The following is a 27,339-nucleotide window of genomic DNA, read 5'->3' on the forward strand; positions in this document are numbered from 1 at the left end:
CGGTGGTCGAGAGCTCTCCGTGGTTGGCCCAACACGCATGTGGCTACTTGAATAGCCTTCAATGTTGTAATACTATATAAATACATGATGATGATGATATCTCCATGCATAAGAAAAGTTGAAGTGTAGCCTCATCGATCTTCAGTTACAAATAATCATAAGATGAAGCCAATTTTGTTTACAATCTTGTTGCTTTTGGTTCCCTCCTCAACACTTGCAGCTCGAGTAGCAGGGGAGCGTAAGAACTCTCATCTTAATCATTTATAGAATGTAGTACATACGTAAAGCATCTTAATTATTCTTCAAATTTGTGTTATGTAGGAGGAGGTGATTTTGGATTAAATCCAAGGGAAAGAGATCCATATGGAAGAGGTATTGGAAATGCTCCACGTGGAAGAACACCAATACATCCACCACCTATTCCTGCTTCTCCCAATCTTGCTCATGGTGTTTCTCGAATTACAATTAAACATATACCTATTCCTCGACCTCGACCTCGACCTCGTTTGCACCTAAAATGCAATCAACTTCCAACCAAATTTCGTCGTTATTGCTCCCCACCTAGTAATTAAGCATTTAATACTTAATTAATTAATAAATTGAGGTCGAGGTCGTCTAAGAATTGAAGAAGCAATATTTATTAACTAGTAGTGTTTCGTTTTAATTTGTGTGCCTTATACCCAAATGCATATGTGTTTGTTTTACTAGCCAGTACGTAGAACAATCGACCTCAATAATGTACGTTTCAGTTTGTTGTAATACTTGCTTGCTTATTATCAAATAAAACCATATATTATTGGCCTTCAATTTTCCGGGGTTGCCTTTTTCTTTTTTCTTTTTAATTCATTAATCTAAAAAGTATTTTACATTATATCATGGAACGCTATGTTTGTATAAAAATGACTCATCATTTTTCGTTTTCTATATGGTGATTCATGAAAATAAGAAATGATCACCATTGTACAGTATAAAAATATGGAGAAGAATCACATATAATCATCACTAGGAGAATAAATGCACTTATTAAGTGGACAAAATATTTGACTAGTATATAATAATTTGAGCGTTATCCCGGTTGAAAAAAGAAAAACACAGGGAACAACAACACTCGTATTAAATTAAACAACGTAAACAACAAATAAAAAAAAATTAATTAATTTTAAATCAAAATTTTAAATCATTAAAAATAATTAGATTTATGAATTTGCATAATTAGAATTAGATAATCTAACCTTCTCTAAATAAAAGAACGCAACTACCGGAGCCAAAAAAAAAAAAAAAAAAGGAGATGATCTCTATCTTATATCATGACAGTTAGATGTATAGTAAATGTATTCATCAAAATTTCAAATTACTAGATAAAAATATATAAACAATTATATTTTTAATATATTTTTTTCTACATAATAACTTTATTCGACTTTAAAACATATTTTTTTTGCATATATATATACTAAAATTCTTTTTTCTAAAATTATATCCCTAATAAGTAGTAATAACATTCTATAAATTATTAGAATGAGATAAAGAGTAGAGTTTGTACGCTGCAAGTGTTGAGGAGGGAAGGAACATTACGGAAACCAAAAACAAGAATATTGCAAAGAAAATTGGCTTCATCTTATGATATGATATGATTATTATGAAATACTTATTTCTGAGTGAATTAGTCTTTTATTACTTAAAATGTCAAACAATTTAATCTATTAACCATATTATATATTTTTTAAGAAAAATTAAAGACTTTATTACATTTTAAAAAATATATTAGAGATTAATTTTTTTAATATTCTAAAAAATAAAACCCTAATTTATCCAGAATAAAAATTAATGAGCACCCATTTGATATTTCAATCAAATAACAAATATAACACACATATACATATCTTAATAAATTTATCATGATTTTTCTGCATTCTTTCGTCAGCATATATTTTTGATAGTAGCAACATGATGCTTATTGCTCAGTGTAGTGTAGTAGTATCTTCTTGACTGAGTACTACCTGAAGGAATAATGAAATAATCATCAAAATTGGTGGTGTTAGTTTTAAGGATTATATATTTTGTTTAATTATGGTGCAGTAATTTTTAAGTTGACTTGACTATATGGACGAAAATTCGTTTAGGCAAATTATTCTCCTTTGAATTTAAACAGTACACAAATTGAGACAAAACTTATAATTTATTAGAGACGCCATAAATTTAAAAAATAGGAGTGGGAAGGAAAAAAAAAATACATTAAAAAGAATATAACGATAGAAGTGATTGATATACTCTTTTCGTTTTAAAACATATATATTGAGAAAAATAATAAAATATTTTTTTGTAATGTTTGAGATTATATAGTAGAAAAAGTTATTAATTGATAGAGAGAGACAAAGAGAAGAGAAAGAGGAGAGGAGGAGGAGATGAAAAAAATTAATATGTGTATTATTTAATTACTATACTTGATAAATTATTAAATACAAGTATTTACAGTATTTACAAGATAAAAGTATAAACCTAAAATTCAATTTAAGTTCAGAGAAATTATTTAGTGCTTATGAAATTTTTTTTAATTTATACAAAAGTAGAGATAAAACAAAGTAAAATTCACTTTTTTTTTTAATTCTATGGGTAAAATTTAAATATCATAGAAGAGATTTAAGATTTTAACAAGAAAATTTTAAATATATAAAAATATTATATAGTTAATAAATTTTTTTTTGTTAAATTAATATTTTAAATAACAAAAATAAAATATCCAAAGTGTTAGTTAATGTGATAAATTAATAACATTTTTCATAAATATATATTATGTAAAAGTAAATTAAATTTAAAGTTCAGTTTAATTAATAAATGGTTAGTCATATCATTGGGGTATGATATTACTCCTATATATATTGTCTAGTAGATATTTTTCCATTGACTAATAAAATGACAAAGCCGAAGACTCGCAAAGAAGACTCACAAACGGGTGAACTTTAACATCGACGTCAATTAACCAATTTTCTTCTATAAAAGAAAATAAAAAATTTTGGAACAAATCTTAACCTATTATTGTAGATTTATTAAACATCCCCTGAAAATTAAAGCTCAAAACATATATACATGGGAATTTAATTTTGATGCATGTCAGTTAAAAATTATTTTTTACTATATCTAATTATATGATACCACCACTACAACAATATAGATTATTTTTTAGGGTTATAATGTGTAAAAGAAAATTAAAATTTGTCAAAAAAACAAATTTTGGCACTATTCTAACTATGAAAATATGTTAATAAAAATTTTGTCAAAAATAGTATTTTTAACATATAAGTGATTGTGAAAAAAATTTAAATCTTATTTTGATAAATATTGGCTGTCAAAAATAATTTGTTAGAAAATTTTGAGAACATATTTTATGTGATACTTATTAATTGTCAAAAATACTATTTATTTTGACACTTATTGACTATAAAATATTTTTAACAAAAAATTTTAACAAATAATGAAATGAGATCTTGAAACTAAATAATAAATTGAGATTTTGAAGATAAAGAATGTGTAGTATAATCCTAAACTGAGAGCAGCGTGATGTCAAAATTAACAGAGTCCAAAAAAGAATAAAAATAGTGGAGTAAATTGAAAACAAATGAGTATCAAAATTGAGGAGTAATTTTCTACGGTCAAATTATTCATCAAGAAAACATAAAAAATTTGACATTTGTGATATTTGTCAAAAATATATATTAATTTTGACACTTAATTATGGTATTAAAAAATAAAGTGTTAAAATAACTCTATTTTCTTGTAGTGCACATTAACAAAAATAATTATCTTTTAAATTGACAACGTGAACAATAATTCAAGAGAATAGTTATAATTATACGATGGTGTAAAACGCATCAAATGAAAAATATAAAAACTAACACATAGCACCATGACAAACTGAAAACTATCACATAGTTTTATCTAGCAAATTGGGATTAAAGTATCATTTAACGGGACATATTTAAAATGTCATTATTGACCAGTCATGTATGTCAATGTCACTGACCAAGTCTTCTTCTAAGTTCTAATTTATTTATTATGTTTATGTTTATTTAATTAGACTTAACATCTACATGCATTAGTGGATCTCTTCCCTCCACTCCATACCCGGGTTTTGGGCAATATAAATACACAACAGCATAGGATGTATAGCCATGCAAAAAAGAAATTAAATTACACTACAATAGTAGTTTCCATTAATCAGCATGAAGGCCATTTTTATTGCATTCTTACTTTTGGCTTCCATGGCCTTCCTACCCTCTTCAACTCTAGCAGCTCGTGAAGTCAAAGGTTTCTTTTGTTTTGCCATAAATTATAAGAGTTAATTAATCCAAAATTCATATGCATGAGTAGTCCTATAAATAGTGTCACGTATTACATGATTTATATATTCTGATATGTATAAGCACTTAAGAATTTCTCTTCTACAAAAATTTCCTTCTAATATAACATGCATGGTATGTGCTAATGATTAATGAATGCAGGAGAGAAAGCAGCAAGATATACAGCAGTAACAGCTCCTACTAAGAACCCTAATAAACCTGCTGTTAACTGTCCCCCTAATTCGCCTTACAGAGAGTGCCTCAAACCGCAGCCGCCGCCAGCGCCAAAATGTTCAGCCTACAGTCGTCGCTGCCCACCATGATGATGCATATCTATGAAGGCAAATAAATTGGAGTGAATGAAGAAGAAGCTTTCCTTGTTAATTAGTCTATAAATAGTAATAGTAATATGTGAATAATAAAACTCTCTTCATCATGAGTTTTATGTGTGTCTTAATATTGTAATTAATCATCTCTCTCTATATATGTATGTCAGATTTCACAATGTGGTAGAAAATTACATAATAATAAGAAGAAAATTCTTCACACAATGAATCCCATTGCATAAACAGGATAGAAACATGAAAGCCATTAGTTATGCCTTTTGTCCTTATTATTAGTAGGAGCTTCTTAATGATTTTATCAAAATTAAAAAAAAAATCTGACTTAATATTGATTCTCTCATGTAAAAGTATAGACGACTTGATGGTTAGTGAACAGATCTTGGTGAATATGTGTATCTAACAGAAAGAATGATTCTGAATATGTGTATTATAAGAAGAGAAGAGACTCTGTTTTACATAACAAGAGTACAAAATGAAGAAGTTAAAAGAATTTTTCAAATAATATCAGAATAAATTATCATTTCTATCCATAAAAGATATAAATGCTGATAAATGTATCCATATAAAAAAAGATAATTGTAACCACAAATGATATTCGTGTGCTAAGAATAACCAAATGTTAATTACGTAATTGGTCCGTTAGGGTACTCTTGGCACACAGAAACCATCTTCCGCAGTTACAATTATCATTTTATTCTTATATAGATATATTTGTCTGTATCATTCATGAGTATAAATGATAATTTATTCTCCAAATATTCAATCCCAAACTAATACAGGATGAATCAGATATCCTTACAATATATATTAAGAGCACCATATTATGTGATTAGTAGTCAGTAATTAATTATTATTAATATTTTTAATAATATAAAATTATATTTAATAGTATAAAATTATATATTTTCTTTTTTTATGATTAAATGCTAGTTATATTTTAATGAAAGTATTAGCTCTTGAACCTTTTTCAATATCCTTAACTAATAATTTTATCTAACAATTTGGGATTAAAAATTCATTTGGACGGAAGTGATTAATAATTTATTCTATTCATTTTTAAATAACTACGGATAAGAGTTAAACTAAGAAATTTTTCTTTTTCAATTTTTTAAAATTATTTTTTATCTTACATTCTAAATTCTAAAAAGTGAGTTAAAAATAATTTTATAATAAAAAAGTAATTAATATTAATTAATTAAAAAATACTTTTTTTATACTTATATATTCTATTTGTTATTATATAGCTCTATTAATATCCTAATTCGAGAGTGTAGTTTTGTTAAAAAAAAAATTAATAATAATAATAAAATAAAGCATCTCTTTAGTCAAGCGAACTTGCCACTTAATTATAAATGATCAAAGATAGGAAAAATTTTACGTATGTCAACAATAATTATACTATGTGAATATTAAAATTAATCGTTAAAATTAACTATTAATATAAAATAAATATTAAAATATAAAATATATATTAAAAATAAGTTAAATAACACATAAATTTATATATAAAAAATATATATTTTGTGTTGTATCTAATTTCAAATCCTTCTTGGCACTATAAAAATGCATGATATCGCAGTTATATTTCCATGGGCTAAAGCTTTACATACAATGCAAACAAATATTTAATAAAGTTTAATCAAATTACTATAATTATTTTTTAAATCACACATATTTTTTATTTTTTTATTTTTTTCTTCTCCTTTTTATCTTCATCTTCTTTCGTTGTTCTCTTCGTGTTCTTCTTCTTTTATTATTTTATAATTTTTTTGTTTCACTCTTTTAAAAAAAAAAAAAATCAATGCTGTAAAATTGTTAGGAAAAAAAAAAGGAAAAAAAACACAACAACAGCAGCAATAAAAAAACAACGATAAAAAAAACCATGCGAAAAAAAATAAGGAACGCAATCAAAAAGAATGAAAAATACGAAAAAGAAGAAGGAGAAATGCGAAGAAAAAGAAAAAAAAAACACGAAAAAGAAAAAAAAAATGCAAAAATGAAGAAGAATATATTTACATTAGGAAAACACGTGTGTAATGAAAGTAATTTTTGTTGAGTTTGAGTTAACTTGATTAGATTTGGTAGCAAAAAAATTTAAATATATAACAAACTGATTTCTATACATTCAAATTAAAAGAAAAACGAGGAAGCTATATAATATTTTTATATATTTAAAATTTGTTTATTAAAAACTTAAATCTCTTTTATGGTATCTAAATTTTACTCATAAAATTTAAAAATAAAAAGATAAATTTTATTTTAATTACTGCAATAATTAATCAATATACTTTAAATACTTATATTTAATCATTTATCAAGTATAGTAAATAGCACACATTAAATTGTTCATCTCCTCCCCTACTCCTCGCTCCACCTCCCCCTCCCCCCCTTCTTTTTTTTTTTCTCTCTCTATTACTATCAATTAATATTAACTTTTTCTACTATATATAATCTCAGACATTACAAAAAAATATTTTATTATTTTTCTTGATACAATATATTCTTTAGTTTTGGAAAATTATTTTAAAACGAAAAGAGTATATCAATCACCATCGTTATGTCCTTTTTAATATATTTTCTTTTCTTCCCGCACTCCCATTTCTCAAATTATGGCGTCTCCAATAAATTATAAATTTTGTCTCAATTTGTATACTGTTTAAATTTAAAGGAGAATAATTTGTCTAAATGAATTTTCATCTATATAGTCAAGTCAACTTGAAAATCACTGCACCATAATTAAACAAAATAATCCCTTAAACTAACACCACCAGTTTTGACGATTATTTCATTATTCCCTTCAGGTAGTACTCAGTCAAGAAGATACTACACTACACTGAGCAATTAATAAGCATCATGTTGCTACTAAAAAAAATGCATGCTGTCGCAAGAATGCAGAAAAATCATGATAAATTTATTAAGATATATATGTGTGTTATATTTGTTATTTGAGTGAAATATCAAATGGGTTCTTATTAATTTTTATTCTGGATAAACTAAGGTTTAATTTTTTAGAATACTAAATAAATAATGAATCTCTAATATTTGTTAAAAGGTGATAAAGTCTTTAATTTTTCTTAAAAAATATATAATATGGTTAATAGATTAAATTATTTGACACTTTAAATAATAAAAGACTAATTTTGTGAATGACCAATTCAACTTTCCGAACAATTTGGGTTAATGAAGGGCTAATATAAAATACATAATTTTAATTTGCTTGTGACGACTTGACCATGAAATTAAGTTGGTACATGCAACCCACCACAGATTGATCTATCGAGTGTATGTAGGGTTATCAAAAATTATCATTGGTGTACTTACTCTAAATGAGTAGGACGCATGTGGCTACTAATATGCAAAATAAGATTACAAGACATATCTACTTGAATACCCTTCAATCTTGTAAGACTATAAATACATGATGATGATATATATCGCCATGCATAAGGAAAATTGAAGTGTAGTCTCATCTTCACTTATTACAAATAAATATCTCCTAATAATCATGTCATAAGATGAAGCCAATTTTGTTTGCAATATTCTTGATTTTGGTTTCGGTAATGTTCCTTCCCTCCTCAACACTTGCAGCTCCAGCAGTAGGGAAGCGCGTAAGAACTCTTATCTTATATTATCTCCTTCTAATCATTTATAGAATGTTAAAAGAATATAACCATTTATTATTTAATTTTAGAAAATCAAAAAATTATTAAAAGCCAATTTAAAATATGAATCTTATTAGAAAATAATGCTAGAGACAGAGAAGAGACTGAAACTCAGTATTATGTTTGTTGGTTCAGAGACTAGTACTAAAATTTCTGTCTCTGTCTCCAAAATTTCAGTATTTCAGTACCTCCAAAAAGTAAGGACACATGGTACTAAAATTTTTAAAGATGGAAACTGAAACTTTAATGACATTTTATACCTAAAATATCCTCATTTTAATTAATTAATTCCAATTTTATCCTTTGTGCAAATTAAATTAGAGTTTTATTCTTGTTTCAATTTCTGTCTCCCATTTTACACCAAACAGAATGCTTAGATTTATTTCAATATCTGTCTCTTTCTCTCAGTCTCAGTCTTTCCGTCTCTGTCTCTCCACCAAACGCTAAGTCTCTGTCTCTCAGTCTCAGTCTTTCCATTTCTGTCTCTCTACCAAACGCTACCTTATAGAATGTTAAAGAATATAACCATTTATTATTTAATTTTAGAAAATCAAAAAATTATTAAAAGCCAATTTAAAATATGAATCTTATTAGAAAATAATGCTAAAGAATCAACGGTTCTATTATTAAAAAAAAAAAGAAAAAAGAAAAAAATTGTGAATGGCCTGTAATTTTTCTTACTTATATAATATATATGCAGGTGGTGATAAGAAAGAAGCATATAGAAGAGGAGGAAGAAGAGCTCCTAATTCTTATGTGGACAATGATCCATATGAAAGAGGAAGAGTTGGAGGAGTACATGCACCTCCTAATCCTGTTCGCTTTCGTCCTACACGTCCATACAGAGGAAGAGGAAGAGGAGGAGGACCACCACATCCACATCCTAAGCCTCATGTCTTATAGAGCTGTTTTCTTGTATTGCTTTATTCCTATTCCTCCCAATTCTTATAGAGGAACAGCTCCGAATCCACATAGAAGATGTATTAATAATCCATACAACTGTTTTTGCTCTCCACCACCTAATAATTAAGCATTTAACACTTCATTAATTAATTGAGGTCAAAGAAGAAGCAATGATAATAATAATTCATATATAAAGTGTTTCGTTTTAATTTGAGTGCCTTGTATCCAAATGCATAAACTTGTAATATATTAACTAGCGTGTTAGATTTGAGCTTCTTGTAAACTTAATAGTGCCTGTGAAATAAAACCATATATTAGCCTTCAATTTTCAGAGGTTGGCTTTTTCTTTCTTGTTTAATTAATTTCATTTTTGTATTGGCAAATCTATACCGCTACTTTCGAGGAGTGTTAGAGGTAAGCAAGTTTTGTGTTTTGTAACCATCAATTGGCTATTAATAGTATTTTTAAGGTTTAATTACTCTCTTGGTTCCTATAGTTTCACGAAATTTTCAATTAGATCCCTATACTTTTTTTCTTTTTAATTGGGTCCCTATACGTTAATTTTTTTTTCAATTTAGTTCCTATTAACGTTAAACGTCTAAAAACTGTTAGTGACTTACGAAATTACTTGTATACCCTTAGGGACCTAATTGAAAAGAAAAAAAGTATAGGGACCTAATTGAAAATTTAGTAAAACTATAAATATTTAATGAAAGATATTCCTATAATCCCTATTCACACTACAAGAAATTACCGAAATAGCGACCGATTTAGTGATTGATTTCTCTTAAAAATCGGTCGCTGAACCCTTTAGCCACTAATTTCTGAACTAAAAATCTAAATCGGTCACTAACTCTGTCATTGTTCCTAATTTTATAATTATAGATTTTTACTCATTTCAGATTAACCACTATTAAAACTAAATTTTCATAAATAATTATATTTTCACAAAATATAAAAAGAATTGAACATAGATTAATTTTTCAAATAAATACCACAACATTTACAATGTCTACATCGAAATATAGAATTTAACATATTGAAATTTCCTAAATACATTAAATTTATGATCCACAATGTCTTCACCATAGCAAGGTGCTTCATTCATGCTTTTGTACAAAGCTGAATCAAACTTTTAGGCCCTCATAAAGATAGAAGCTCGACTTAAATTCCATACTTATGTTCCAAAAGGACATTCTCTTTCTAAGTCTCCAACAAAGACAACACCTGCAACCAACATATCACTCTCAATTAAAACATAATAGAACAAATCTTTTATTATGTGAAAAAGGAGCTCCACCAGGTACCGGCCAATATTTCCACTTGGTCATGTGTTCTTTCTCCCTTAAATATCTCCTTAACTTGTCAGCCCTATGCTTGTGAGTGCCAGATTTTGTTTAAGCCATGAAAGAAATCTCACCTTCTTTATATTCAAGGTCTTCAGGCACTTCTAGCAAGTCTTGAAGTCTAGTCTAAAATCAACTTTGTATCTGAACATTTCCTCCAAAATAAACAAATAAGTATTAAATACCAAACAAAAATTATAGCACAGAGCTAGAAATGACCAAAGGCCCAAGGAAATCAACTCATTGATATTAGATAAACAATGCAAAAGAACATGCTGGCCATTTCTCCTATACTTGATGGAATGCAAAAAACATAAATGAAAAGAGAGGCAAAGTGATGATGTGAAGATCTAGTAGAAAATATGATAAATTTTAACATAAAAAACACACTAAGATTTTTAATAAAAACACAAGAAGCCAACACAAATACAAGAAAACAAATGCAAATTCCTATAGAACCCGATAAACCAATGATCCTAACAAATAAAGAGGATTGATATGCATCCTGAATAAAAGCATTCCATAACCAATATCACATAAGAGATATAATGGAACCAATTGTAGCCCCAACAACCACCTGGTTCATTGTATGAAGTTGTTGTGATACCCTTAGATACGACTGGAAACACACAAGAGCATGCATCAGAAACTCAAGCTACCAAAAATATTAGTTGCCATCATTACAGTAAAACTCGGATATTTCAATGCTAATTCATATGAATAGCTTATATTAGATAAATTCATATTTTAAAAAGTTCTTACCAAGTTTCAATGGATAAATATGTTTGTGCATTCTGAATATAAATGCAAATAATGCAATGTTTGAATACATATACCGAAGGTTTCCAAGTTTATATGCTTTCCTTCGTTGAGATCATTGCAATATGGAAACAATAACATGACATAAGTCATCAACTAGACAAAAGGCAGACTTCAGTGTCATGAACAATTACCAAACGAAAATACAATATTGCCAAACGAAAATACAATATACTTACAAAATAAGAACCACATGTCAAGTACAATCCACTGAGGACAATGCTGTAAACATTTAGCCTAAGCAATTCTACAGCTCCAGCATGATAAGAGAAACAATCGCATGTATGTAGTGAATTAGTATATACTAAAATAAGAACCATTTTATTATATGATGATGAAATTATAACTAAAAATAAAGGATCAATCCACATAAGTATAAGTTTAACAGTATATACCTCAACTTCAATGGTATTAAATCAGAATCCAGAATTCCCTTTAACTGCAACAAGAAGTCGATCCGGACAAGCCACTGCAGCCGAAATGCAATACCTAAGGCCAACCCCCCAAGTCCCTGCATCCAACCTAGTCCTGGGCTCTGTCTGAAATGGAAGCCACGGGAGTAGGCGCGAGGCAGCGAAACCAAGCGCAAGGGATGGAGTGGCGGCGCGGTGAGGGAGGGACGGAGGCACGGGCGGCGAGGCGAGGAAAGCATGGAAGCACGGAGGCACGGAGGCGAGACACGGCGAAGGAGAGAGGGACAGAGGCGCGGCGAAATACAAGGGATGAGTAGAATACAAGGGACGAGGCATGACAGGGACGTCGAGAGGAGGAGGCGCGGCGAGAGGCACCATGCGGCAGATCCGGAGAGAGCTCGATTGAGAGGTTAGGGCTAAGGATATGGGAGTGTGGGGGGTCACTGGGCTATGGATGGGAGTGTGGGAGTCAGCTGAGAAGGATTTTTTTGGAATTTTTAAAATATAAGAGTGTCCTGTTATCTTCAAAAAGAGAATATTCGTTTTTTTAAGAGAATATTCTGTTATTTTAGACGTTTTTGTCATGGTAGGGATTTAATTGAAAAAAAAATTAACATATAGGGACTCAATTGAAAAGAAAAAAAGTATAAAGACCTAATTGAAAATTTCGTGAAACTATAGGGACCAACAGAGTAATTAAACCTATTTTTAATGGTGTGAGATTATATTCAATAGTAAAAAATCACTCACTTTTCTTTTAATGGTTAAGTACTGACCAGATTATTAAAAAAGTGCTGGCCTAGAGTTTTCCAAAATGAAATTACATTTGTTCCAAAATTTTACTTCTAAATATTGGTATGTAAAACCAAGAGCATTACTTTCTGCTACTAGCTAGATTTCCTAAATGATGATCAATTAAAAAGAAATAGTTGTCGTAGAAAATTATTGCTAGCTAGTCCCCAATAATTCTTCATTTATACGTGAAGTCACTAAAAATAGCATATATTTCATTGTCAATATACTTTTTAATATAAATTTCGCTGCACTTTGTCAAGTCTTCTATATATATATATATTTGATAGTCCTGCTATATTTGGCCATCACATTTGACCACTTTATTGTTGTAACTTATGTGTATCATACCTTCAAATTCCACAACATATAAATATAAAATAACGAGTGATTACCTAACTCAGTCCCTGATAATTATCTTGAAAGGACTACGAGACCCTTAATAAATAAAAATATTCAATTCGACTCCTAAGTTTTATTTTTATGGGACTGATTAGTTTCTATGTAAAAAAAAAACACTGAAAGAGGAGCTAATTAGTCCCATAAAAATAAAGCTCAGGAGCCAGGTTGAATATTTTTTTGTTAAGGGTCTCGTTGTCTTTCGAAGTAATTGTCACTTTAGAATTTTTCTCTAAAATAATTTAAGATTAAAAAAAAACTTTCTTTGAATTTCAATTTATAGTATTGTGTTGTATCATTCGAATTCATGCAGTTATCTTTTTATGTAAAATTAATAGTTGAAAATTTTTAGAGAATAATTTAATCAAATTTACTAATTATCTAATAATTTTTAATTATTAATTTTACATAAAAATGACTGTATACGAGTATTTATCTATTTTACAATATAACCCTGGAGAAGAATCATAACCATTCAATCATTGAGCGAAAAGAAAAAGTTTAAGGTGAATGCTATCATACCCTCTCTAAAGTAATATGTAAGTTATTCTCTCTGATGTGTCACATTTTAATTGGGTGTTTATTTTAACCTGAGTTACCTTCTCCACTCTTTTCGTCGTCGTTGCGCCTCTCAAGCATCACCGTCTCATTGGTGTTTCGTTTTCTCTTCCCAAATCATTCTTCTAGAAAAAGTACTCTAACTCTCTCTAATTGTGTTTACTCCTTCTCACACCTTCGTCGTCCTCCCAAGCATCACGGTCTCGTTGGGTATCTTATTTTATCTTCTCAAATCATTCTTCTAGAAAAGGTACTCCAACTCTCTCTCTCTAATTGCGTTTACTCCTCCCCATTGTACTCATTCATCGTCGTCGTTACACCTCCCAAGCATCACTGTCTCATTGGATGTCTTGTTTTCTCTTCCCAAATCATTCTTTTAGAAAAGGTATTCCAATTCTCTCTAATTGCGTTTACTCCTCCCCACTCACCGTTTTATTGGCCGTCACCGTCTTCCAAGATATTATTAACTCTCACGAGATTAAAGTAATTCAGGTTAAAATAAACACCCAATTAAAATATGACATATCAAAAAAGATAACTTACATGTTATTTTAGAGAGGGTAAAATAACATTCACAAAGTTTAATTATTAGTATAAAAGTTTCAGTGTTGTCGAGCAATATAGTAATGTCTCTATCTAAGTTTATTTAGAAATTTACTTGTTCTTAGTAAGGTACTGAAATTCCACAAGTAGAAAATGACACAAAAGAGGAAAATTATTCAAATAATAAATATAGTTTAAATTTCATCCAATCCCAAGCCTACACTATCCTTATTAATAAATGATTTTATCTAACAAATTGGGATTAAAGTTTCATATAACGGGACATATTTAAAATGTAATTATTGACCAGTCATGTATGTCAATTGTCACTGACCAAGTCTTCTAAGTTCTAATTTATTTATTATGTTTATTTAATTAGACTTAACATCTACATGCATTAGTGGATCTCTTCCCTCCCCTCCATACCCGGTTTTTGGGCAATATAAATACACAACAGCATAGCATGTATAGCCATGCAATAAGAGAATATAAGTGACAACACATATACACTACATACAATAGTAGTTTCCATTAATCAGCATGAAGGCCATTTTCATTGCATTCTTACTTTTGGCTTCCATGGCCTTCCTACCCTCTTCAACTCTAGCAGCTCGTGAAGTCAAAGGTTTCTTTTGTTTTGCCATAAATTATAAGAGTTAATTAATCCAAAATTCATATGCATGAGTAGTCCTATAAATAGTGTCACGTATTACATGATTTATATATTCTGATATGTATAAGCACTTAAGAATTTCTCTTCTACAAAAATTTCCTTCTAATATAACATGCATGGTATGTGCTAATGATTAATGAATGCAGGAGAGAAAGCAGCAAGATATACAGCAGTAACAGCTCCTACTAAGAACCCTAATAAACCTGCTGTTAACTGTCCCCCTAATTCGCCTTACAGAGAGTGCCTCAAACCGCAGCCGCCGCCAGCGCCAAAATGTTCAGCCTACAGTCGTCGCTGCCCACCATGATGATGCATATCTATGAAGGCAAATAAATTGGAGTGAATGAAGAAGAAGCTTTCCTTGTTAATTAGTCTATAAATAGTAATAGTAATATGTGAATAATAAAACTCTCTTCATCATGAGTTTTATGTGTGTCTTAATATTGTTAATCATCTCTCTCTATATATGTATTTTGCTGTCAATGTATGTCAGATTTCACAATGTAGTAGAAAATTACATAAGAAGAAGAAAATTCTTCACACAATGAATCAATCCCATTGCATAAACAGGATAGAAACATGAAAGCCATTAGTTATGCCTTTTGTCCTTATTATTAGTAGGAGCTTAGCTTCTTAATGATTTTATAAAAAAAAAAAATCTGACTTAATATTGATTTTCTCATGTAAAAGTATAGACGACTTGATGGTTAGTGAACAGATCTTGGTCAATATGTGTATCTAACAGAAAGAATGATTCTGAATATGTGTATTTTTATAAGAAGAGAAGAGACTCTGTTTTACATAACAGAAGTACAAAAATGACATAAGAAAAAGTTAAAAGAATTCTTCAAATAATATCATCCAAATATTCAATCTCAAGCCAATACAGGATGGATCGGATATCCCTACAGTAATATTAGGGGCACCATATTTTATAATTTGTAGTCAATAATTAATTATCATTAATATTTTTAATAATATACAATTATATTTAATGGTATGATTATACATTTTTTTTTATGGTTAAATGCTAGTTATATATAGGGGTGTCCATGAATCAGATCGTATCCACAGATCCGCGGTAAATATTCGCATCCGATCCGAAAATTGCGAATATGTACTCTATATCCGCGGATCTGCAGATCCGTACTATAATAATTAAAAAATAAATAAATAAATATATATATGTTTGGTATTATATTTACTTGTTTGTATGTTTTAGTTAGTAATTATTATTCATATATTGTATTATTTTATTTTTGTTATTTAGAGAGAGTTTGATTAAAAATATTTTAAGAATAAATAAGTTTAAAAGTATGAAAGAAATATTTTTATCGAATTCTTTTACATAAAAATATGATTAAAAAGAGAAGGTTTAATTATGCGGATATATCCGATATCCGATATCCGATCCGATCCGCAAATGTGCAGATCGGATTGGATTGAATCCGACACTAAAAAGTGCGGATATCATATTCGATCCGATGAAAATTGTGCGAATCAGATCGAATTTTCGACCATATCCAATCCAATCCGATCCGCTGACACCCTTAGTTATATTTTAATGAAAGTACTAGCTTTTAAACCTTTTTCAATACCCTTAACTAATGATTTTATCTAACAATTTGGGATTAAAATTTTATTTGGACAGAAGTGATTAATAATTATTTACTCTATTCATTTTTAAATAATTACGGACAAGAGTTAAATTAAGAAATTTTTTTTCAATTTTTTAAAATTAAAATTCTAAAAAGTGAGTTAAAAATAATTTTATAATAAAAAAGTAATTAATATTAATTAATTAAAAATAGTTTTTTTTTTATACTTATATATTCTATTGGTTATTATATAGCTCTATTAATATCCCAATTCGAGAGGCTAGTTTTGTTAAAAGAAAAATAAATAAAATAAAATAAAGTATCTCTTTAGTCAAGCGAACTTGCCACTTAATCATAAATTATCAAAGATGGGAAAAATTGTACGTATGTGAGCAATAATCATACTATGTAAATATTAAAATTAACCGTTAAAATTAATTATTAATATAAAATAAATATTAAAATATAAAATATATATTAAAAATAAGTTAAATAACACATAAATTTATAGATATAAAATATATATTTTGTGTTGTATCTAGTTTTGAATCTTTATTGACACTATAAAAATGCATGATATCGCAGTTATATTTCTATGGACTAAAGCTACAAAATATTTAATAAAATCTAATCAAATTATTATATCTGTTTTTTAAATTATGCACCTTTTCTATTTTTTTTCGTTGTCCTCTTCATTTTTTTTATTTTTTTATAATTCTTTTTATTTTATTCTTTTAAAAAGAATAAAAAAATCAATACTGCAAAATTATTAGAAAGAAAAAGAAAAAAAAAACGTAACAACAATAGCAGCAATAAAAGAATAATGATGAAGAAAAAATGCGCAAAAAAGAATAAAAAACATAAAAAAAAAGGAAGAATGCGAAGAAAATGAAAAAAGAACAACACACAAAAAAAAATGCGAAAATAAAAAAGGATATATTTACACTAATAAAATATGTGTGTAATGAAAGTGATTTTTATTAAGTTTGAATTAATTTGATTAGATTTACTTGCCAAAAAAATTTAAATGTTTAACAAGACTGATTTCTATGCATGCAAATTAAAAGAAAAACGAGGAAGCTATATAATATTTTTATATATTTAAAATTTGTTTATTAAAAACTTAAATCTCTTTTATAGTATCTAAATTTTACTCATAAAATTTAAAAATAAAAAGGTAAATTTTATCTTAATTACTGCAATAATTAATTAATATTAAATAAAATAAATTCTAATTTTTTTTTTAAATCTTTTTAGGATTATCAATACTTTAAATACTTGTATTTAATCATTTATCAAGTATAGTAAATAACACACATTAATTTGTTCATCGCCGGTAGGGTGGCAACCGGGTGGGTAGGGGTGGATTTTTGCTCTACTCGACCCCGCTCTGCCGTACAACAACCCGCATAGAATCCACCCCACTTCTATCCGTGGGTAGTAAAACGTTGAACCCTAACCCGCTCCTACGGGTATCCTTTTCGCCTCTACCCGTCCCTATAATTATTAAAATCTAATAAATAAAATTAAATTTCAAAATTTATATAACCACCATCACATACATAACATAAATTAAAGTAAAAATTTAAATATGATACAATATTATTAATTATTTACTAATTATTTTATATATATTATACATATTATATATTAAAAATATATATATATATATATATATATATATATATATAGTGGGGCGGGTCGGGGTGGGTATTACCTAAACCCGACCCCGTCCCGCCCCTCCCAAGAACTCGCCCCGTCCCTCCCAAGAACCCGCCCCGATGCGGGACGAGTTTTTAGCGGGTAGAGACGGAATGAATACCCGCAAGTTCGGATGTATTGCCATCCCTAGTTTCTCCTCCCCTATTCCCCCCTCCATCTCTCCCTCTCTCCCTTCTTTTCTTTTCTTTCTTTCTCTCTGTATTGCTATCAATAAATATTAACTTTTTCTACTATATAATCTCAAACATTATAAAAAAATATTTTATTATTTTTCTTAATACATATATATGATCTTTAGTTTTGAAAAATTATTTTAAAACGAAGAGTATATTAATTACCATCGTTATGTCCTTTTTAATGTATTTTCTTTCCTTCCCACTCTCATTTTTCAAATTATGGCGTCTCCAATAAGTTATAAATTTTGTCTCAATTTGTATACTGTTTAAATTTAAAGGAGCATAATTTGTCTAAACGAATTTTCGTCCATATATATAGTCAAGTCAACTTGAAAATCACTACACCATAATTAAACAAAATAATCCCTTAAAACTAACACCACCAGTTTTGATGATTATTTCATTATTCCCTTCAGGTAGTACTCAGTCAAGAAGATACTACACTACACTAAGCAATAAGCATCATGTTGCTAGCTGTCGCAAGAATGCAGAAAAATCATGATAAATTTATTAAGATATGTTTGTGTGTTATATTTGTTATTTGAGTGAAATATCAAATGGGTTCTTATTAATTTTTATTCTGGATAAACTAAGGTAATAAGGTTTATTTTTTTAGAATATTAAATAAATTAATAATCTCTAATATTTTTTAAAAAGTGTTAAAGTATTAATTCTTCTTAAAAAAAAATTTGATTAAATTATTTGACACTTTAAACACTACAAGAGACACGGGACTTAGCAGCCAAAGATTGTCGGCTGTTGTCCCAAACCGCTGCAGCTTCATTGAATTGATGCGGTTCCTAATGCGTAATTAAGCCTCGCTCCAATTGTTCTGACCTGAGGCGGTTTTGGGCAACCACCGCATCGAATAACCCTGGGCGCTACTGGCCTGGCCTTTCCTTTCCTTTCCTTTTGTTTTCCATTTCTATCAGACAACTCCAAAACACACAAACTAAAAAGTGAAAGGTGAAAATAGCAGAGCACAACCCCCAACCCCTTTCCCTTTCCTTCTCTCCCCCTCCATCCTTCGTGTTAGTCCAAAAAATTAATTAGGGCTTCATTGACAGAACACAATCAAGTATCAACCAAAGCCGCAGCACACACACTCTCTTCCTCTCCAAATGCTTGTTCTCTTGCCCCAAATACCACTTTTAGGTTTTTAGTGAAGAGAAATAGCGAACAGGGAAGGGAGTGACCGCGGCGATGGATAAAGGGCGCGTGCCCGGCTGAAGAAATCAGCTGTGGCTCCGTGAACGACAAGCGGCGGCCGCGGTAACCGGAGGTGGCAGATCCTCTCCTTAGTTCCCTTGGTCTGTACTCTCCGTCTCTCTCTTCCTGTACATTTTGCTTTTTTTTTTCGGTATTAAAAGGATAAGTAAAGAAGCTGTTGTTGAACTTAGTTTTATGGTTTTGGATTACTAGAATTGTGCTGATCTTTGCAATGAAATGGTAAAGCTGAACCTAGACTTGATGAAGTGAAGATGATGATTTGTGTGTGAGTTGAAACTAATTAATTAATTATGGCTAAATGGTTAGAGTCTGTTCCATAATGTGTCATCATATTTGATTAAATACTTCCATTTTGCTTCATTTTGATATGATCACTTGATTTGGTTTGATTCACCTATTTATTACCACTTTGAGCTGAATTATTATTATTATTATTATTATTATTATTATTATTATTATTATTATTATTATCTCTGAAGATGACATAGATACCAAGAAACTTATCTTCTGATTAGGAGCCTCAACATTTTGATTCATTTTCTTGGTTTGGAACATTTATAGAAGTCTTTGAATGGTGTACTTTCACTCTTCATGATTAGAATAAAATCTCTATTGCTTCTTATGGGTAAATGCTCACACCTCATTTTAAACTATACTAATAAAATGTGTGCTAGATACTAATTCTGTTTGAGACTGGAAACACACATTAATTTATTATTTGCTGTTTATGCTTTATTTTGGTATTTTTTATGTTTAGTTCTACCAATTGTTTGTAAAGTTGTTTGTTTAGTCTTTATAGCATTTGATATCTTCAGTGTTGATAGAAAGCAAAGCACAATCATGCCCCCCTTTAAGTTTGTTCACACCAGTCGTGGCACTAATTTGATTTTGATTTTTGAGTTATGCAATTGTTGCTTTAACATTGCTACCTCCTTTTGCCAAAACTAGATAATAATAACCAATGAAAAAGGTCTTAGATGTTAAAGGGCTATGATGATAACATATGAATTATCAGATTCGTAGTTTGTTATCTTCCTCGTGCGAACACAAAAGGGGCAGAGGCGCGAAACACACCTCCGCGCACAAATCCTCGCCGCCGTTCCTTTCTGCCCGTCAGTACCAGCTGCATCGCGCTTCCCGTTGTCGGTGGGTCCATCACCGATCAACTTCTTCGTTTAGATTACTGGTATGTACAAAACCCCTCTTTCTATTTTGTTCTGTTTTCCTTTTGGATTCAGAATTCAAATTGGTCCACATTAATCCTTTTCTTCTTGATTTGGTATCAATTTACTGTTTTGTTTTTGTGTTAGTGATCGGGACTTAGCATACCAACAGTTAGTAATAGGTTTAACAATAGTTATTAATATATTATATATAAAATGAAACTGTGAGTGAGATCAGAATTCAGATCCTTTCCTTCTTGTTAATTAAACTACTCAGGACAATGTTCTTTTTGTTAATTCATCTATTTATACACATCAGTTGCCATGGATAAAGTTACCAGCTGAGCTAAAGCTCATGAAGGAGGCTGCATCGGTTGCTTGTCAGGTACATCCATCTTCGTTGCACAGTTAATAGTCCAATGACTCAAATTTCTAGCGAGGCTGTCTGATACACTGTTGTTAAGTATATTACTACCATTCGTTGGGTCTAGGTGCAAAATGATAAAATCTTGATACTTGAACCTTTCTTGTCTGTCTTGAATAGGCCCTTTTGTTGACTATGCTGCATTCAAAAACATACCCTTTTGAAAGTATGCTAGGTGCAAAGGTTGAATATGAATGCAGAATGAAAGGAGCACAGCGAATGGGGTGAGTGCCTCTCTATTTATCTTTCTACTGTGTAAAAAATTTTGGATGCAGATCTTAAAGGCAAGAAAGATCTCAAGATTCATGCTTTAGAGGTTGTGGAAGAACTTAGAACTAAAAGAGCAAGACAAGCAGGTCAGTTATTAGTTATCACCCTTGAATGCTAAGATCCATGTGTCGTTATCAGTGTTGTAAACTCTGGATCATTGTTTGACCTTTTTCCTTTTGTTGTTTTACCTTTGTCATTAAACTATTAAGATAGTTGTCTGATCACTATTTTAGAGGAGCATACTAACAATTCTTTTGACTTTCTAACAATTTCCAAACAGTCCATGCTCATGTTAGATGCCTTTAACAAAGACAGGGCATCTTTACCTCAACCTCTGCCAAATCCACCTCCTTTGGCTCCCATTCCTGTTGCTGCTCCTGACCCTTGAACACAAAAGATGATAAATGAGAAGTTGAAGAAAGCCGAGGACCTTGGTAAGCCACTGATCTGATATTCTTTAGCTCATTGGAAGACTGAGGAGAGATGCCTTCTTTAAGGAAAAAGCCCTTTAATTTATATTCAATATATAAGTTTGGATTAATGAACAGGCGAGCAAGGAAAGGTTGATGAGGCGCAAAAAGCATTGGAAGAAGCCGAAGCACTTAAGAAGGTCCTTCACTTTTTATAATATGGTTTTGTTTGTCTTGCTATTGAAATCATTTTGGGTACTGTTTGCTTATTTAAATCGAAGAGTTCATATATACCTGCTGTGATTTTTTCTTGTTAATTTTGATCTGTGTGTTAACAATCTTTGCTCTCTTATCTTCTTTGCCTTTGTTGCCGAGGCACAGAGAGAGAGACAGAGAGTTTTTGGTTGGTGTTCTTTGTAAAAATTCCTCATCCAAGTAAAATTCCATTTTTTTATTTTTTGTATAACTTTTATTGACTTATAATTTGTTGCTGCTTCTATTACCTTCCTTGTTTATCAGATATATTGTTTCATTTTATTTATAGAATTTATTGCTTATATTATATTCGAAACCATTGCAATTTCTTTTTGAAAAAAAAAACCAACATAAATCTGCGGCGGTTTTGAAACCGCCGCAGATTTTTTTAAATCCAATACAGAAATAGCGGCGGTTCTGCAACCGCCGCAAAATCGTCAACTTGATTTGCAGCGGTTGTGCCAGCGGTTCATTAGAACCGCCACAAAATCATATTACAACCCCCTAACAGGCGACGCTTCTGGAACCGCTGGAATTTCGTTCCGCGGCGGTTTAAAACCGCCGCAAATTCCTAAATAAACCGCCGCTATTCAGCGTGTCTCTTGTAGTGAAATAATAAAAGACTAATTTTGTGAATGAGCAATTCAACTTTCTGAACAATTTGAGTTAATGAAGGGCGGCTAATATAAAATACATAACTTTGTTTGTGACGACTTGACTATGAAATAAAGTTGGTACATGCAACCCACTACAGATTGATCTATCGAGTGTATGTAGGGTTATCAAAAATTGTCATTGGTGTACTTAGTCTAAATGAGTAGGACGCATGTGGCTGCTAATAATATGCAAAATATTAAGATTACAAGACATATCTACTTGAATACCCTTCAACCTTGTAAGACTATAAATACATGATGACGATGATATCGCCATGCATAAGGAAAATTGTAGTCTCATCTTCACTCACAAAAAAAGATCTCCTAATAATCATATCATATCATAAGATGAAGCCAATTTTGTTTGCAATATTCTTGATTTTGGTTTCGGTAATATTCCTTCCCTCCTCAACACTTGCAGCTCCAGTAGTAGGGAAGCGTAAGAACTCTTATATATCTTATCTCCTTCTAATCATTTATAGATTGTTAAAGAATATAACTATTTATTATTTAATTTTAGAAAATCAAAAAATTATTAAAAGCCAATTTAAAATATGAATCTTATTAGAAAATAATGTTAGCTAGAGAATCAACGGTTCTATTATAAAAAAAATTAATTAATATTAATTTAAATATAAGAAAAAAAATTGTGAATGGCCTGTAATTTTTCTTACTTATATAATATATATGCAGGTGGTGATAAGAAAGAAGCATATAGAAGAGGAGGAAGAAGAGCTCCTAATTCTTATATGGACAATGATCCATATGAAAGAGAAAGAGTTGGAGGAGTACATGCACCTCCTAATCCTGTTCGCTTTCATCCTACACGTCCGGATCCATACAGAAGAGGAGGAGGAGGAGGAAGAGGAGGAGGAGGACCACCACATTCACATCCTAAGCCTCATGTCTTATAGGTAGCGTTTGGTAGAGAGATAGAGACAGAAAGATTGAGACTGAAAAATAGAGACTAACAAATAGAGATTGAAATAAATTTTAATATTCTGTTAGTGTAAAGTAAGAGACAGAAATTGAAATAAGAATGAAATTCTAATTTAATTTGCACAAAAGATAAAATTGGAATTAATTAATTGAAATAAAAATATTTTAGGTATAAAATGTTATTAAAGTTTCAGTCTCCATCTCTAAAAATTTTAGTCTTTTGTGTCCCCTACTTTTCAAAAATATTAAAATACTAAAATTTTAGTATCAATCTCTAAACCAATAAACATGATACTGAATTTCAGTCTCCCGATCTTTGTCAAACGCTACCATAGAGCTGTTTTTTTGTATTGCTTTATTCCTATTCCTCCCAATTCTTATAGAGGATGTACTAATAATAATCCATACAAGCGTTTTTTCTCTCCACCACCTAATAATTAAGCATTTAACTCTTCATTAATTAATTGAGGTCAAAGAAGAAGCAATAATAATAATTCATATATAAAGTGTTTCGTTTTAATTTGTGTGCCTTGTATCCAAATGCATAAACTTGTAATATATTAACTAGCGTGTTAGATTTGAGCTTCTTGTAAACTTAATAGTGCCTGTGAAATAAAACCATATATTGGCCTTCAATTTTCAGGGGTTGGCTTTTTCTTTCTTGTTTAATTAATTAATCTAAAATATATTAGCTCGAGATCATTAAGATTTCTTCCAAAATTTCATTTTTGTATTGGCAAATCAATTACACTACATTCTGCTACTTAAATATTAGATTTCCTTTTTTCCTGTGGAGCGAGCTTATATAACTAAGTCATCATCAAATAAAATAAAATTACATTTGTTCCAAAATTTTACTTTTAAATATTGGTATGTAAAACCAAGAGCATTACTTTCTGCTACTACCTAGATTTCCTAACTGATGATCAATTAAAAAGAAATAGTTGTCGTAGAAAATTATTGCTAGCTAGTCCCCAATAATTCTTCATTTATACGTGAAGTCACTAAAAATAGCATATATTTCATTGTCAATATACTTTTTAATATAAATTTCGCTATACTTTGTCAAGTCTTCTATATATATATATATATATATATATATATATTTGATAGTCCTGCTATATTTGGCCATCACATTTGACCACTTTATTGTTGTAACATATGTGTATCATACCTCCAAATTCCACAATGTATAAATATAAAATAACGAGTGATTACCCAACTCGAACTTTAACAATTATCTTGAAAAGACTATAAGATTCTTAATAAATAAAAATATTCAACCTAACTCCTGAGCTTTACTTTTATAGGATTGATTAGTTTCTGTGTCAAAAAAAAAAAAACACTGATACAGGGACTAATTAGTCCCATAAAAGTAAAGCTCAGGGCCAGATTGGATATTTTTTTTAAGGGTCTCGTTGTCTTTTGAGATAACTGTCAAGAGCTGTTTAGAATTTTTCACTAAAATAATTTAAGATTAAAAAATAAACTTTTATTGAATTTCAATTTATAATGTTGTGTTGTATCATTCAAACTTGTGTAGTTATTTTTTTTATATGAATTTAATAGTTGAAAATTTTTAGAGAATAATTTAGTCAAACTTATTAATTATTTAACGATTTTTAGTTATTAACTTTACATAAAAATGACTGTGCATGAGTATTTATCAATTTTACAATATAACCCTGGAGAAGAATCATAACCATTCAATCATTGAGTGGAAAGAAAAAGTTTGATTATTAGTATAAAAGTTTCAGTGTTGTCGAGCAATAATATAGTAATGTCTCTATCCAAGTTTATTTAGAAATTGACATGTTCTTAGTAAGGTACTGAAATTCCACAAGTAGAAAATGACACAAAAGAGGAAAATTATTCAAATAATTAATATAGTTTAAATTTCATCCAATCCCAAGCCTACACTATCCTTATTAATAAATGATTTTATCTAACAAATTGGGATTAAAGTTTCATATAACGGGACATATTTAAAATGTCATCATTGACCAGTCATGTATGTCAATGTCACTGACCAAGTCTTCTTCTAAGTTCTAATTTATTTATTATGTTTATTTAATTAGACTTAACATCTACATGCATTATTGGATTTCTTCCCTCCCCTCCATACCCGGGTTTTGAGCAATATAAATACACAACAGCATAGCATGTATAGCCATGCAAAAAAGAAATTAAATTACACTACAATAGTAGTTTCCATTAATCAGCATGAAGGCCATTTTCATTGCATTCCTACTCTTGGCTTCCATGGCCTTCCTACCCTCTTCAACTCTAGCAGCCCGTGAACTGGTAGCGGTCAAAGGTAAAAACACACTCTTTAAGTACGTTTTAATTGTTTGAAATACAAATATTGATGTAAGGTGTTATGATTTATTTTGATCTCGAAGTACTTAAGAATTTCTTGTCTAATACATGTATCAGCACCAAAATTTCGTTCTATTATTTTTGTCTAACCGTTTTCCCCTCACTATTGCTTAATTGGTATATATCTTTTTGTTGAATTAGTTAACATAATTGTGCTGTGGCATTTAATTTGAAGATATATATATATAATATATGGTTGTCATTTCATATAAAATGATTATTCTATAGTATAAATTATGGAGAGTGTACTAATGAATGCAGGAGAGAAAGCAACAACAGTAGTAGTTGACCCTAATAACCCAAAGGGGCCTGCTGTTAAATGTCCACCAAATACGCCTTATGAAAAGTGCCTCAACCCGCCATCTCCAAAATGTAACAAAGTGTACAATCGTGGCTGCAAATGATGACCATCAATAAAAATCAATCTGTATAACTCACATGCAGTTGTCTTAATGTGAAGTTGGTAGTCGAAAAACGTTAGATAATTTAATATATTCGATTAAATTATCATCTAATAATTATCAATTATCAACTTCATATGAAAACAACTATAAGTGAGTTTCTATCGTATACACATATCTATGAAAATAAATAAATTAGATTTTATCACTCATGAGTGATGAAGCAGCTTTCATTATTAGTCTATATAGTGATATGTAAATAATAAAACTCTCTTGATGATGAGTTTAATTAAATGTTGAAGTTTTACAGAGTTTATCTGTGTCTTATTGGATAATGTATTTTGATGTCAGTGTATGTCAGATTTCAAAATAAATCTAGTAAAAAATGACATAAGAAGAAGAAAATTCTTCAAACAATGAGTCAATGAATCCCAAAGCATACATATAGTGATGGATATTCTTGATTAATGATTTTATGTTTTATCTAACAAACTAGGACGCTTTAAATTAATTAGTAGGGACCTGATGAAAATATCTAACAAATCCAACGTGTATGTGTTCTCTAAATTAGATTACTACACTGACATGCATGGCTACGGTTAACTTGCTATTAATTATTGCATCAACAGGGTAGAACCATGAAAGCCATTAGTCACAGTTTTTGTCCTTATTAGCGGCTTCTTAATGATTTTTTAAACTTATAAAAATAATCTAATTTAATATTGACTTTCTCATGTAAAAATATAGATACGTTGTATATAATTGAAAGCTATGAAGTATGGACACTTGTGTTTTTATGTCAAACACATTTTAGATATGATAATATTTGTTCAATATGTGTGTCTGTTGTGTCTAAGTGTGTTTTAATAAAAAAATAAAATTTTTTTTGGACATTCTTGGACACACTTAAATATCATCATGTATCAG

At 29.7% G+C, this 27,339-nt stretch overlaps 1 protein-coding gene and 5 long non-coding RNA genes across 9 annotated transcripts; all 6 read left to right on the forward strand.

Moving 5' to 3' along the window:
• On the forward strand, positions 1-807 carry LOC112744718 (uncharacterized). Its single transcript, XR_003172895.2, has 2 exons — positions 1-238; positions 322-807. It is a non-coding gene; the product is annotated as an uncharacterized lncRNA (long non-coding RNA).
• Positions 808-4,100: 3,293 nt separating this feature from the next.
• Positions 4,101-4,888, forward strand: LOC112744719 (uncharacterized). The gene is made up of 2 exons (XR_003172896.2): positions 4,101-4,305; positions 4,500-4,888. It is a non-coding gene; the product is annotated as an uncharacterized lncRNA (long non-coding RNA).
• Positions 4,889-8,120: 3,232 nt separating this feature from the next.
• Positions 8,121-9,577, forward strand: LOC112744720 (uncharacterized). The gene is made up of 2 exons (XR_011871536.1): positions 8,121-8,289; positions 9,044-9,577. It is a non-coding gene; the product is annotated as an uncharacterized lncRNA (long non-coding RNA).
• Positions 9,578-14,518: 4,941 nt separating this feature from the next.
• On the forward strand, positions 14,519-15,356 carry LOC140178385 (uncharacterized). Its single transcript, XR_011871537.1, has 2 exons — positions 14,519-14,741; positions 14,936-15,356. It is a non-coding gene; the product is annotated as an uncharacterized lncRNA (long non-coding RNA).
• A 3,665-nt stretch (positions 15,357-19,021) lies between these two features.
• On the forward strand, positions 19,022-24,268 carry LOC112744723 (uncharacterized). Of its 4 annotated transcripts, XM_072215271.1 has the most exons (8): positions 19,037-19,595; positions 19,708-19,780; positions 20,531-20,701; positions 20,998-21,063; positions 21,223-21,458; positions 21,653-21,806; positions 21,921-21,982; positions 23,387-24,268. In XM_072215271.1, the coding sequence occupies exons 6-8, from the start codon at positions 21,770-21,772 to the stop codon at positions 23,609-23,611; spliced, it is 324 nt and encodes a 107-aa protein (XP_072071372.1). In that variant the 5' UTR covers positions 19,037-19,595; positions 19,708-19,780; positions 20,531-20,701; positions 20,998-21,063; positions 21,223-21,458; positions 21,653-21,769; the 3' UTR covers positions 23,612-24,268. The 4 variants fall into 4 exon arrangements, 3 of the variants coding, with proteins under 3 accessions (XP_072071371.1, XP_072071372.1, XP_072071373.1); XM_072215270.1 differs by lacking the exon at positions 19,708-19,780 and having other exon boundaries at positions 19,022-19,595; XM_072215272.1 differs by lacking the exon at positions 19,708-19,780 and having other exon boundaries at positions 20,464-20,701.
• Positions 24,269-24,857: 589 nt separating this feature from the next.
• On the forward strand, positions 24,858-26,826 carry LOC112744724 (uncharacterized). Its single transcript, XR_011871539.1, has 2 exons — positions 24,858-25,949; positions 26,273-26,826. It is a non-coding gene; the product is annotated as an uncharacterized lncRNA (long non-coding RNA).
• Positions 26,827-27,339: the final 513 nt, after the last annotated feature.

Source organism: Arachis hypogaea, chromosome 14 (genome assembly GCF_003086295.3).
Source record: "Arachis hypogaea cultivar Tifrunner chromosome 14, arahy.Tifrunner.gnm2.J5K5, whole genome shotgun sequence".
In the NCBI taxonomy this organism is placed as follows: Eukaryota; Viridiplantae; Streptophyta; class Magnoliopsida; order Fabales; family Fabaceae; genus Arachis; species Arachis hypogaea.

Excerpts from the sequence above, each read along its gene's own strand:
- LOC112744723 (XM_072215270.1), top strand. The coding sequence starts at position 21,770 with ATGATAAATGAGAAGTTGAAGAAAGCCGAGGACCTTG. Across the intron at positions 21,807-21,920 it reads GAAGAAAGCCGAGGACCTTG|GCGAGCAAGGAAAGGTTGAT; the intron begins GTAAGCCACTGA and ends ATTAATGAACAG. Across the intron at positions 21,983-23,386 it reads AAGCCGAAGCACTTAAGAAG|GTGGTGATAAGAAAGAAGCA; the intron begins GTCCTTCACTTT and ends ATATATATGCAG.